The following is a 14,825-nucleotide window of genomic DNA, read 5'->3' as shown; positions in this document are numbered from 1 at the left end:
TCGCGTGGAATCCAGCAAGATACCTGTGCCGGTATCCTCCGGGAGTGGTACAACCAATCGATGTCCTGCTGCACCACGTCTGAGCCCTTCCAGGCTCCGCGGGTGATTGCGGACAGGTCCACTCCGGTACCTTGGCCGGAGCTGCTGGCCTCCTGGCCCCTTCCGGTATAACCTTCCGGAGCAGAGGAGGAGGCTTCCATCCGGGCAAGTTCGGCTTCGAGCCCGTCTGAGGCCTCGCTGTGATGGCTGCTGGTGGATGGTTCAGAAAGATATTCTTCGCTAGACATGCAAGTCTAAAGATACCGAAATCTACCTAAAAACAGGTTTCCCCAGATCTAGCCTCGCGCGAAGATCTACGAATAAGAGAAAAACCAAGAGAAAAAGGGAAGGTAAATCCCCAACCGGCCAAAGAACGAGAAGGCAAAAAGGAGAGAGCAAAGAGGCATTGAGGCTAACCTGAGGTGGCGGAAGACGTTAAGGACGACGGTCGCCGGAGATGCGGCGAACTCACAGTCGTCGACGAGGACTGGTGCAGAAGAGGAACGGAGGTCGCCGAGGAGCGTCCAATGCAGCAACATCGGAGGCGCTGCAGAGGGTCTCTGCGGAGCGAAGCTCGGCGGAATCGCTGAGGAAGATCGCCGGAGGAAGATGCTCTGGCGACGAACGACGACGGCGGGAGCGCAAAGGGCAAAGAGCTCAGAGCGCGTGAGGAAGTTGTGAGTGCGGAGAAGAAGAGGAGAATGAACCGCTCCCCCTTAAATAGGGAGGAGAAGTAGTGGGTTGGCAACTGCTGGGCCGCGGCGGTTCGTCTCGTGGGCCGCCACGTGGCGCAACGATACACGCGCGGAAAACAGAAAGACACAGGGAGGCCACACAGATCCAGAACGGCAGCGAGGATCCGGTGCGGCACCATAAATGTTAGCGCAGAAGCCGAAGGGAAGTGACCCCTGACACTGCAGCGTCAGAAACAGTGCGCATGTCACTGACAGGCACTGTACCCGAGAAATTGTCGACTTCGCCGAGGAGAGTTTAATGACAAAGATGCCGGAAGAGATCGGTACGGAAAAAGAAGTTCGGCAGAAGTGCCGGAAAGTTTGAACTAGTTACCGGAAGGATTAAACCGGTACCTTGAGTAATCGGAACCTGGCATGGTCCGTTGGATAGGATCCACCGGACTATACCAGCTTCGGGGACTAATGTTGGGGGGATGACTCCCGGTATGCCAAAGGCATGCCAAACCGGATGGTTTGAGCCATCAAAATACCGGTTTAAAGGTTATTCCGGAATGAGAAACTAGGCTTTTGGCTAAGTAAATCTATACCGGTATCCCAGGAGGGGTATACCAGAATCAGCTAAGAAGGTACCGGATTATCGGTACCAGCTACACTGTAGCACGTCGGCAAGACTAGTCAAAGATCCCCTAAGGAACTAGAGGACAAAGATGAGCGAAGCACTTCAGCTTTAAACGAAGCTCTGGGGCTAAAGCAGATGATGACGTAAAAGGTACCGGAGGACGTCAGCCTCCCTGATTAAAGAGATACCGGTGACGTCGGTAGCTAAAGAAGCTTTGTAAAGTAGTTTGTCTAGTCAAAGATGCCATTAGGGTTTCATAGGGTTTCTTCCCCTGTAAGCCACCCTCTCCCCTATATAAGGAGAGGGGGTACAGCCTAACGCGGGCACGATGTGTTAGGTACGAGCAGAAAACCTGTAACCTCTTATAATCAAGAAATAGAGAGATCTGAAGGGGAAATAGTCCTTGTGTTCTTCTTCTTCTTCCTCTGGCCAAGGCCAAGTTCATAGGAAATCCATCCGGAATCCATCCCATCCTTACCAAAACCCTCACCCGAATCCTCTAGCGCACATTCGGCCCCAACTTAAGCCATCCCATGGCATCTGTCTGTTCACCACGACGACAGTTGGCGCCCACCGTGGGGCCAGCAACTGCGCTTGCTGGAGTACATATTCGGGCGGGCCTCCTCACCATCGCAGGCGAGCGTGTCGTTACCGCGCTCGTCGAACGCGTCCTCTCCATGGACTTCATCAACGACAACACGGGCTGCTTCGCCAATGGAGGTAAGTTCCCCAAGAACGGCCGCGTCATCGAGTTCGGGAGCTTCCGCGTCTACTACGACACCGTCCCCGAGCGCCAGTGCCTCTCGCCGGTGCTGGTGGCTCTGGACCCGCCAAGGTCTGCGCTTCGCAGCGGCCACGCCGTCGGCAGCGTCGAGGTGCTAGTGGTTGGCGCGGTGACGGACCAACCCGTGGTTGGATGGTTAGGAGGGCAGTGGCACCCCCAGCCCACCAAAGTTCAAATCTCGGATTTGACACTTTGGTGTCTCATAAAAAGACGGAATATTCTTCAGTGGGAGGCGACATTCCCGTCGACAGCGAGGCGCCTGTGGTGACTTCGTCAATCTCAAGACCCGCAGGATCAGTTATTCAACGCAGTCTCTTGGAGGTGCTCATAGGGGTAGGGTGTGCGTGTGTGCGTTCATAGGGGTGAGTGTGTACGCGTATGTATGAGCGTCTTTGATTGTACTGTGTTTCGCAAAAAAAAAAAAAAACATCAAATCCATGTGGGAGGTCTGAGTGAGACGCGTGAGATCACAGATCCGCCTTTTAGTTTTACAGTGCATTGCAGATTCACTACTCGCACAAATCACCGAAACCATGACGGCAACTGGGCAAGGCAAACTGCTAGACGCTAAAGCCATTTTAGGATATATGCACATTACACACAGGCCATCTGCGCCCGCCTCGTTTCTCTCTTGTCGGCCAACCCACTTTGTACAAGTTTTAGAGCAATTTCAGGAAATGTGAAGCTCGCAGATCTTCCTCTCTCTATGTCCTGCTAATGGGACGGCACAAGCGCCGCGACCACCTCGCGGAGAGCATGAGCCGTGTCGCCGTAGCACGCCTGCATCAGTGTCACGCTTCTGTCCTTCACCGCATTGTCCAGCTGCCATTATATTTGCGCATCTTAATTCAGTTAGCATCAAACATATTCTGCTAATTTCCCAGATTGGTTGCCAGATAGGTTTTTTTGTATACATTAAAGAACACCAAATAACAGTTTGCAAAAGTTGACCAAAGACTAATCTGAATAAAAAAATGCAGTGCGAGACACCAAAGAAGACCAAGCGCACTGGAGCTACTCTATTAGTACTTTTAGATAAAGCCCAGTCCTGAGCCATAACAACTTCCGACAGAACAAAAAAGAATAAAAAGGTGAAAATGACTTGCTTAAGGGGGAACGGGTATATAACTAGAATAGTCCATATAGGCTGCTGCAAGACGAACTGAACCACTTACTCTATTACTACCTTAAGAAAATGTTGAGCTGGAGGAGCAATCAAAACTTTAAATAATGTCTTATGATGGAATTGCACATTAAGTTTACTTGAGATATTGAAAATTTTATAAAATCTGGTTATCAAGGGCAGTAATGGACTGTGATAACCTGTGTATGTAATATTCGTCATGTGAATTTTGCAATACAACAAGGCAAGCTTTGAGCCAAAGTGTTTCTAGCAAGGGGAAGAAAACAATCATCACCTCGTCCATGAAGTAGAAGAACTTGTTGGCTAGCCCGGTGAGTGTCTTCTTGTGCTCATCACTCTCGCAGGAGGAGATCACACGGCTGAGGTCAATATACAAGAAGGTGGCCTTCAGCCGGAGATCCCTCTCAACTAGGTCCCACGAGTCTTCATCATCATCAATCAACAAATCCTCCTCCATCGAGAAGAGCTCAACAGCACAGTTCTTGATCCTGCAAACAGATCCCTTCAGCTCAACACCATAATCTGAATCCATTGCTTTGGTTTGCTTTCTCTTATCCCGGTTTCTGTACGGAAAAGAACAAAACGATATCAGTTTATAGAGTGGGTATCTATCAATTTATACAGTGGGTAGTGTTGTGGGAGGAGAGGTCACATGAAGGAGAGAGGAAACTGATTCTTGGACATTAAGGAAGCAACAGGTGTCACCGAGTGCATGAGAAAAAACAAACCCAGGTTGGTCAATAAGAAGCGCGCTAGAAACACTGAAAAAGGAGGACACGTTCAGGTAACGGGTGCCTTGCAGCCTTGCAGGGTTGGAGAGCAAGGAAAGTGGCAGCATAGGAAGCCATAGGAAATTGCTGACAGGGAAAATTTATGAGGTAGTCATATACTAGACTCTTGCAACCATAAGTCTCCTCTCTTCTTTTTCTAAAGCAAGCAGAAATAATAATTCAATAGGAGAACTCTTACCCCTTTTCTCATTTAAACAAAAAGCTTCTTTAACAGTTTGCAGGGAGAAAATAATAATTCAGTGGGCAGGCAGCAGCAATGCAGCATAGATAAAAAAAAATCTTAGGAGTCAACTAAGAGATTATCTATGAACACCCATAGTTATACAACAACTAATTCAGTATCCGGGCTTTCATTATTATGAGAGTTCACATTTGAATATTTGAAGAATCTGCCAGTTCTATTCTGTTTGCTCTTCTAATGAAAGAAAGTGTGCATTCTCGTGTGTTCCTGATAAATAAATAGAGAATGTCCAAAAACTAACGCATGCTTCATAGTTGTGCTCTTCTGCTATAGCTAAGTACAACCTTGTCCTTATTAAGTTCCATTTTTTAGGTAATGATATCATTATAAAGCTAAAGCTCAGTATATGAAATTTCGATGGAAAGCTATCCCCCAAATAAAAAATTCCAACAGTAGTTTTAGACAATTATGCGCATCTTCAGATGAAGAAGCAAAGTTTTTTCGTCCATTATGTAAAAAAAAATTAAATCAGTCTTATGCACGCAGCCTATATATACTTCTGTGGCTATTACAAGTGTAACAGCTAAAAGCTTTCTTTTTCAAAAAACAAACAGCTAAAAGCTTTCGACTATCAGTTACTACTAGTAGTAGTTAAGAAAGCCTAGTAAGCATGCCAAACAGTGCCTTGCCATAGATTGTATTCACTTTAACCTCAAAATTGGCTTATAACCATCACTGAACAATCAGTTCAAGCTGGCTTCTTTTTCTCTCCTATCCACTCCCCATAACTTTCAGAAATGTATGATCTGGTGGTCAAGAAAATTCTGAATTCCTCACAAGGATAATAATTATGAATTACATATGCTCATTTAGAAGCTGAGTTGTGGGTCCTGGGCATTTTTTAGTCGCTGTTCAAGTCTTAAAAATAGGACATAGGATGGGGACAGGCAACGATAACAACTGATTGAAACAACTTCCGAAAACGAAAGCTGAGGGGGCCAAATGCGGTTTTCTCCTCCCTTTTCCTCTTTGCCTCCATAGATGGGTTTACCTTCTTAAATATCTATACCGGAAGAGATAAAGCTTGGTTTCTAGGAATCTCCTAATTGGGAGCTTTGACATGTTTAATACCTTATAATGAATTTACAAGCAGATGGTTGTACCAGGTTTCACCAAGCTGTAGTAAAGTAGTGCCACCGAAAAAAAAATGGAGAACAACGGAAACATGACAAATAAAGAGAACAGGACAGATATTTCCTCCATCAACTTGCAGAGATGGAAAGAAATCCACGGAACCAAGGAGGAATTTAGGAGCATCGTGTACGGCCCATCAGCGTTGTTTATTTACTTCTAATCCTCATTGGGGTGTTCCCTACTTCATCGTCGAAAGACATTTTGACTCAATTAAGGAACGCCGATGCAAAACTGAAGTGCAGCATTGTGGCTGGCGTTCAGAGTTCAGAGAACAAGCATGCATTTTGCATCGGGACTGAACTATACAATAGAGAGGGGATTAAAGTACTGCGGCAGTTAAAAAGGACAAGAAACGGCCAAGGACAATCATTTTCCCATGCTACGATGATCAAAGCCCAGAATGTAGGTATGCGATCCGAATCAGCTGCTCCTGAACTGAATCCAAGAATCAAAAGGGGGCGGGAAGGAGCAGAGCAATCTCAGATTCCCCCTACATTACCGATCCACACTGCATCCCAAATCCGATCCGATGTTCAATCCTCGGTAATTTCTCGACTCCGCCACTAAACCGTGAGGTGTGATGCTTTCTGGTATGACATGAATGGATCAAAAGGGGTATCCAAGGGAATCTAACCAAGGAGGAGAAGAGAGGAGGAAACCTCAGTCTAGTTCTTCAGAGAGATGCTCCACCCCTTCACCACCCCCCAAAAAAATATGGCAACTCCTTTTCTTTATACTACAGTATGATCGATGCGATCGAAGCTAAGATTCACCCGAGAAAACAGTGCTCCTGTTCTAGGATTCCTCTTGAATCGGAGCAAAATTACGCCCTAATGATCCTCTTAAAACAGCTTAGCCGCAGTAACTTTTATTAATTACAGGAAATAAAGCAACAGAGGAACATGGCTCGTGTTTGTACCTTGCCTTTGCCGGTTTACCCGCCGCCGCGTGACTGCTGCAGGCGAGAGAGAGAGATGGTAGTATAGTTCTAGACTGGCCCCCGCCTCTACGGTTTGGTTCTACCTGGCCGTAGGGCTTTATATACACGCAGACCCTGCCTCGGGGTAAAACAGGAGGAAGACGTGCAGATTCTCTGAGGTTGGAAGTCGTGACCGTGAACCCTGTGGCTCTCCATGCAGATTGCAGGCCCGCTGCTCTTACATTAATTTGAAACTAACTTAAACTCCGATTTGGAATTGTGTCACGTAGGGTTGTAAACGGATAGGATAATTTCTGCACTGAAACCGGCACCGAATTCGGTTTAAGGTATTCATATCCGATTGCCAAAAATCTGATGAATAAGGATATCCGATTTAGAAGTAGCGCTCTACGATATTGTATGGCAAATACCATGCAGATATGGATTATCTAGAATTTAATTAGGATAATTCGAAGGTTTTTAATTGGATAATCTGATTTTTGAATCAAAAGCCAAGTCAAACTCACAAGGTTATGAGTTATTGAGTTACCAAATTCATTTAGCTAGCATATTTAGCTCTAAATTTCTATCATTGCTTGAGTTTTAGCGTAAATTTCTATCAAGCTGGCAACACGCTTGGAGATTAATTGATAACCCCGATAGTCTATGTGCACACCTTCTAAAAGCCAGATACCACCCTACAAGCAACCTGATCGATATTGTTTTTGTTGGTAATTCTTCAGCTGTTTGGAAAGGGATAGAGTATGGCTTGAAACCACCGAAAAAGGGTGTCATATGGAGAGTGGGTAATGTCACAAGTATAAATGTATGTTTGTTTTGTGCCCTACCTAGCCCTACCAAATGTTGACAAGAGAGGACAATGATCTTCCAAAAAAAATCAATAGGATTATCCAAGCATGCTTGATGGTTCATAATACTTATCATTTTTTTCTTACAATGCTATTTATTATTAAGCATGCTTTGCAGAATGTGGGAGTTGTCACTTTATAGTTCATTTACTTATTTTCATTCTTTATTGACTGAACCTCGTAATACTTTGCATGATCACATAGAAGCAATGCAATAAAATCCAAATTTTATGTTAGTTTTATCACCTTTATGCTCAAAGAAGAGCATAGGTTAAGCTCTGGGATGTTGATGCATGTAAAATGCGTACATGAACTTTATACTTTATTAACACATATTCACACATATTTGCAACATATATAATGTTATTTTCATGTTTTATATTTATTTATGCGGATTTAGCAATGATTCCCTTTATTTGGGTTATAACTTTACAGAACAGGAAAAGCATGTTTTGTGTATTTTTCAATTTCAGAGACCTATACGGAGTCAAATTGAGTTAGAATTTCGGGGTCGTCATTTTTTTCATCAAGAGAAACACCTAGAGCACTTGGACCTCACCTGGAGGGCCTGAAGGCCCGAAAGAGGGCAGGTGGCGCGTCCAGCAGGGGGCACGCCACCTATGCTCTTTTTGCCGTCGATCGTCCAGTTCGCTTGATTTTTTCGCGAACCGATTTCTTTTGCCCTAAAACCCCCAATATATATGAGCCCCGAAGGTTTCCACCAGGGAGTGCCGCAGAAGCACGAAAACAAAGGCTGCAACAACGAAGATTGGTAGGGTAAACTCCATCGGAGCCGCCGCCGGAGGGATCTCCACCTTCTCCAACGTCTTCCTCATCAACACCATGATCAAGAGGGAGTAGTCCACCTCTGGAATATTGGTTTGTGGTAGTATCTTGATCTATTTATCTCTTGTTCTTCATAGATCTTAGTACCATATGAGATTCCCAATATGATTATGGTCATATATGTAATTCCTGTATGGTGGATCTTTATTCCATGATATTGTGATATGAAATTTGAATCTATTTTGTGTAAGATGTATTGATAGATTCATATTATGTACCCCATTTTTAAGAATTGGTTCTAATCCAACTTGTATGCAAGAACATGTGTGGGGAGATGTGTGTGTTAGATGGAGTAGCAAGGTTTTAGTGATTGATAGTGACAACAAATTCATGATCTATTATGGCTTTGCCATTTCTTTTGCTACCTCTCTAGGGATAAAGTGACTGCATGTGATATTTTTTTCATGTGACAAAAGTGACGATATTATTTGTTCAAGGTAATATATTTGATATTCAAACATCATGTCAAAGTACTTATGGCTATGCTATGTTAATTCTTAATACAATATTGCAGGGAGTTTTCCCCTTCTTGTGGAGTATAAGAGATATGTGTTGCATCATCCCTTTGTCACGTGACGAACATAACACATACATTCACTTTATCCCTAGTTAGGTAGCAAAAGAAAAGGCAAAGCCATAATAGAGATCATGAATTTTTCATCACTATCCAATCACTAACACCTTGCTACTCCATCTAACACACACATCTCTTCACACATGTTCTTGCATACAAGTTGGATTAGAACCATTAATTAAGAAGGTGGTACATAATATGCATCTGTCAATACATCTTACACATAATAAGATCAGATCTCATAGCACAATAACAGAGAATAAGGATCCACCACAAATAGGTATTACCAATACGGCCATAATCATGTGAGGCACCTCATATGGGACTAAGAACTATGAAGAACATGAGAGAAATATATCAAGATACTGCCACAAACCCATAGTCCAGAGGTTGACTACTCTCCCTTGATCATGATGATGATGAATACGTTGGAGAAGGTGGAGATCCCTCCGGTGGTGATCCCGGCGGAGTTTCCCCCTTCAATCTTCTCTACTGCCGCCTCCGTTTTCGTGTTTCTGTCTTTCTGTGGCTCTCTCTTCCCGAGAACTCTTAGGGGCCATATATATAGTGATATTTAGGTCAAAATACGTCGGTGGGCGAAAGAATCAGGTCGATTGGACGATCGACGATCGAAAGAGTATAGGTGGCGGCCCCTACATGGTTGGGCGTGCCACCTGTTCTCTTTTGGGCCTCGGGCCCATCCAGGCCTCCTCCAAAGCATCAGGGCGCTTCTCCTGATGAAAAAGTGACGCTCCAGAAATCCCATGTCAATTTGACTCCGTATAGGTCTCTAAAAGTGAAAAATACACAAAACAGAGAATTCCCATTATGCAGAGTTATAAACCAAATAAAAGAGATTATTGGGAAATCCCCATAAATCAAAGTAAAGCATGATAATAACATCATATATGTTACAAATATGTGGTAATTCAATATGATAAAGGACAAAGTTCATGTATGCATTTTACATGCATCACTTGGCACCAAAAAAAGAAGGTAATTTTAATGTTAGGAGTGCGTATCACCTTGTTGTTTCAGCTCATATTGGTAACACAACCGGTCGAATCGAAAGAAGCTCTCGGGCGGCTCGCGCGAGCCGCTCCAGGGAACCACCAAAACCTAAAAGAGAACCGCTGTCATCGGTGGTGGCAGCCGCGCTCGACCGTTGTAGGCGGCGGGCAGGGTCAGCGCACTCTCGACGGGTTCCTCTCGCGCGGGGGTAGACGTCTCCGAGGCGGCACGGTTGGCTTTTGTGTGTGGAGGGGACGAGCTCGCCTGAGCGCGACGGGGAGGTGCTGAGGAGAGTGATACGTCCAATTTGCATCACTATTCTATATCATAATTTATTGTTATTCATTGATTTGTTTCATATTTAGAGGTGATACTTATGTTATTCCATCTATTTTTGCATGTTTGATGATTACTGGAGAATTAACCGCCGGAGCCAGGAGTCTGCTGGAAAAAGGACCGTCAAGGCACCATATTTCTGAAGACCAACAATTCCCAGCAAAGATACAGAAAATCCTATTTTTCCAGATGACGGAGGAAGCCAGAAGGGGAGGCCGAGATGGGCCAGGGGGCGCCAAACCACCCCTAGGCGTAGGCCCACCCCAGGCCGGGCCTAAGCATGGTCTGGGCACCCTGGCCCACTTCTGACGATTCCCCCTCGCGTATTTCAACCCCTCGGGAAACCTAAGATCGGGGGATCAACCAGAGAAATATTCCGCCGCCGCTACGGGGTGGAGAACCAGAGAGAAAGAAAAGCTCTCCGGCAGGCAGAATTCTGCCGGGAAAATTCCTTCCTGGAGAGGGGAGATTGTCGCCATCTTCACCGCCATCAAGCTGGACTTCATCGAGATCATCATCACCATCATCTCCACCACCAGTACCATCATCACTGCCATCTCCATGCCGTCCCGCTGTAACATCTTGGGTTTGATACTTGTCTAGTTCATCAGGGAAACTTTCCCGGTGTTGATTACTCCTTGTAGTTGATGCTATTGAGTGAAATCATTGAATTAAGGTTTATGTCCAGATTGTTATTCATCATTACATCACCTCTGAATATGATCCATATGATGTCTCGTGAGTAGTTCGTTTAGTTCTTGAGGACATGGGAGAAGTCATGCTGTTAGTAGTGGAACTATGTCGAGTAATATGCAATGATTTGATATTTAAGTTGTGGTTCTATTCTTCTAGTGGTATCATGTGAACATCGACTACATGATACTTCACCTTTATGGGCCTAGGGGAATGCATCGTGTATTTGGCTACTAATTATGGGGTTGCGGGAGCAACAGAAACCCAAACCCCCGTTGGGAAACCGGTGCACGAGGAAGTGTAGAATCTCAATGTTTAAGCCTGTGGTTAGATTTATCTTAATTACTTTCTTATAGTTGCGGATGCTTGCAAGAGGTATAATCACAAGTATGTATTATTCCAAGTATGGGGTAGTACATTAGCATAGGTTCACCCACACAACACTTACCAAACCATTGAAGATTATTCAGCTATGTGAAGCGAAAACACTTGACGATTTTTCCATCATAAGTAAAACAACCGGCATGTCCTTTGCAATAAAAAGGATTGCGCCACTTGCTGCAATTATTATTACTGCATTTTATTTACTCGTGCTTTATTTATATGCAATACCAAATACCACTGCAAACCTATTTGCTAGTGTTTAAAGTGAATCCTTGATCAAAACTGCTCGTCAACACCTTCTGCTCCTCGTTGGTTTCGACACTCTTATTTATCGACGATACACCCCAGATACGTCCCAAACGTATCTATAATTTCTTATGTTCCATGCTACTTTTATGATGATACTCACATGTTTTATACGCATTATATGTCATTATTATGCATTTTCCGGCACTAACCTATTGACGAGATGCCGAAGAGCCGATTCTTTGTTTTCTCGTTGTTTTTGGTTTAGAAATCCTACAAAGGAAATATTCTCGGAATTGGACAAAATCAACGCCCAGGGTCTTATTTTTCCACGAAGCTTCCAGAAGACCGAAGGAGATACGAAGTGGGGCCACGAGGTGGCGACACACTAGGGCGGCGCGGCCCAGGCCCTGGCCGCGCGGCCCTAGCGTGTGGGCCCCTCGTGACGCCCCCGACTCTACCCTTCCGCCTACTTAAAGCCTTCGTCACGAAACTCCCAGTACCGAGAGCCACGATACGGACCTTCCAGAGACGCCGCCGCCGCCAATCCCATCTCGGGGGATTCAGGAGATCGCCTCCGGCACCCTGCCGGAGAGGGGAATCATCTCCCGGAGGGCTCTTCATCGCCATGATCGCCTCCGGATCGATGTGTGAGTAGTTCACCCCTGGACTATGGGTCCATAGCAGTAGCTAGATGGTTGTCTTCTCCTCATTGTGCTATCATGTTAGATCTTGTGAGCTGCCTATCATGATCAAGATCATCTATTTGTAATGCTACATGTTGTGTTTGTTGGGATCCGATGAATATTGAATACTATGTCAAGTTGATTATCAATCTATCATATATGTTGTTTATGTTCTTGCATGCTCTCCATTGCTAGTAGAGGCTCGGCCAAGTTGATACTTGTAACTCCAAGAGGGAGTATTTATGCTCGATAGTGGGTTCATGCCTCCATTGAATGCTGGGAGTGACAGAACCTCTAAGGTTGTGGATGTGCTGTTGCCACTAGGGATAAAACATCAATGCTTTGTCTAAGGATATTTGTGTTGATTACATTACGCACCATACTTAATGCAATTGTTTGTTGTTTGCAACTTAATACTTGGAAGGGGTTCGGATGATAACTCTGAAGGTGGACTTTTTAGGCATAGATGCATGCTGGATAGCGGTCTATGTACTTTGTCCTAATGCCCTGATTAAATCTCATAGTACTCATCATGATATATGTATGTGCATTGTTATGCCTTCTTTATTTTTCAATTGCCCAACTGTAATTTGTTCACCCAACATGCATTTATCTTATGGGAGAGACACCACTAGTGAACTGTGGACCCCGGTCCATTCTTTACATCTGAAATACAATCTACTGCAATTGTTCTTTATTGTTCTTCGCAAACAATCATCATCTTCCACACAATACGTTTAATCCCTTGTTTACAGCAAGCCGGTGAGATTGACAACCTCACTGTTACGTTGGGGCAAAGTACTTTGATTGTGTTGTGCAGGTTCCACGTTGGCGCCGGAATCCCTGGTGTTGCGCCGCACTACACTCCGCCACCAACAACCTTCACGTGTTCCTTGACTCCTACAGGTTCGATAACCTTGGTTTCTTACTGAGGGAAAACTTGCTGCTGTACGCATCACACCTTCCTCTTGGGGTTCCCAACGGACGTGTGCTTTACGCGTATCAAGCATATTTTCTGGCGCCGTTGCCGTGGAGATCAAGACACGCTGCAAGGGGAGTCTCCCACATCCAATCTCTTTACTTTGTTTTTGTCTTGCTTTGTTTTACTTTATTTACTGCTTTGTTTGCTCTCTATATCAAAAACACAAAAAAATTAGTTGCTAGTTTTACTTTATTTACTGTCTTGTTCTCTATATTAAAAACACAAAAAATTAGTTACTTGCATTTACTTTATTTAGTTTGCTTTATTTACTACTACTAAAAATGAGTAATCCGGAAGTTGAAGTTCGTTCATTTAAGCAACAAGGGGGAGAAAGTTTTAAAGATGCTTGGTATAGAATTAGTGATGCTCATTATAGGTGCATTAATAAACACTCCACTATTATCCTACTTAGGAACTTTTATGTTGGTATCTCTAGCTGGAATAGGTATGCTCTTGATACTCTTGCGGGAGGTAATTTCCTAGGCACTCCTGCTTTAGAAGCTAGTTGCATCATTGAGAGTCTAGTTGGAATACCACCTATTAATGAAGCTAAAATTGAAATCTCTCTTGAAGATGTCATGAAAAAGTTGGAGGGCATAGAGAAAGATCTTCCAAGTATTGAGACTAAATTGGGAATATTACTTAATAGCACTGATAAACTTGATAAATCTCTAGGTGGAATTAATGAGAGAATTGCCTTTTTAGAAACTTGTGCTACTCATGATAATCGAACCCATAGGATTAGTGAACTTGAAGAAGCTATGGGAACCTTGGGTTCAACTTTTTCTTCTCTTCAGTTTAAGGAGAAAGCCTATGTGGGTAAGGAGCAAAAGTTCATGTATGTCTCTAAAGTGCCTAAGCCAAAAAACTGTTATAGGCCTAAAATTGACAAAGCCCATAGCACCACTACGGATGAGGGAGCATCTAAGATACATATTGATGTTGATGCTTCGTCTCTTGATAATACTTGATTCACACTTTCTGCGCCTAGCTGAAAGGCGTTAAAGAAAAGCGCTTATGGGAGACAACCCATTATTTTACTTCTGCACTTTTGTTTTATATTTGAGTCTTGGAAGTTGTTAATACTGTAGCAACCTCTCCCTATCTTTATTTTATTGCATTGTTGTGCCAAGTAAAGTCTTTGATAGTGAAGTCAATACTAGATTTGGATTACTGCGCAGGAACAGATTTCTTGCTGTCACGAAATTGAGCCGCCCCTGCTGTAGAAAATTTATAAAAATCTGCCAATTTACGTGCGTGATCCTCAGATATGTACGCAACTTTCATTCAATTTGGGCATTTTCATCTGAGCAAGTCCAGTGTCTCTAAAAAATTCGTCTTTACGGATTGTTCTGTTTTGACAGATTCTGCCTTTTATTTCGCATTGCCTGTTTTGCTATGTTTGATGGATTTCTTTGCTCCATTAACTTTCAGTAGCTTTGTGCAATGTCCAGAAGTGTTAAGAATGATTATGTCACCTCTGAATATATGAATTTTCAATTATGCAATAACCCTCTAATGAGTTTGTTTCGAGTTTGGTGTGGAGGAAGTTTTCAAGGGTCAAGAGAGGAGGATGATACAATATGATCAAGAAGAGTGAAAAGTCTAAGCTTGGGGATGCCCCCGTGGTTCATCCCTGCATATTTTAAGAAGACTCAAGCATCTAAGCTTGGAGATGCCCAGTGTCGGGGATGTGGCCACGGCAGATGCTACAGGGGGTAGCACTTCGTTGATGCGAGGGGAAGGGAACATCGCCATCTACGGGTCGAGGTGCAAGAGACGCAAGGGTTTTACCCAGGTTCAGCCCCTCCGGAGAGTAAAAGGCCTACGTC

At 44.0% G+C, this 14,825-nt stretch overlaps 1 protein-coding gene across 1 annotated transcript; it reads right to left on the bottom strand.

The window, feature by feature from the left end:
* Nucleotides 1-2,604: 2,604 nt before the first annotated feature.
* On the bottom strand, nt 2,605-6,462 carry LOC124675941 (photosynthetic NDH subunit of lumenal location 3, chloroplastic-like). Its single transcript, XM_047212028.1, has 3 exons — nt 6,367-6,462; nt 3,556-3,844; nt 2,605-2,959 (listed from the first exon to the last, which is right to left on the bottom strand). Exons 2-3 carry the CDS (start codon nt 3,811-3,813, stop codon nt 2,852-2,854), a joined length of 366 nt encoding a protein of 121 aa, XP_047067984.1. The 5' UTR covers nt 3,814-3,844; nt 6,367-6,462; the 3' UTR covers nt 2,605-2,851.
* Between the last annotated feature and the right edge of the window lie 8,363 nt (nt 6,463-14,825).

The sequence above is a fragment of the Lolium rigidum genome, chromosome 7 (genome assembly GCF_022539505.1).
Source record: "Lolium rigidum isolate FL_2022 chromosome 7, APGP_CSIRO_Lrig_0.1, whole genome shotgun sequence".
Taxonomy (NCBI): Eukaryota; Viridiplantae; Streptophyta; class Magnoliopsida; order Poales; family Poaceae; genus Lolium; species Lolium rigidum.
Note: the sequence above shows the minus strand (reverse complement) of the source record. Positions and strands in the feature narration are given on the sequence as shown.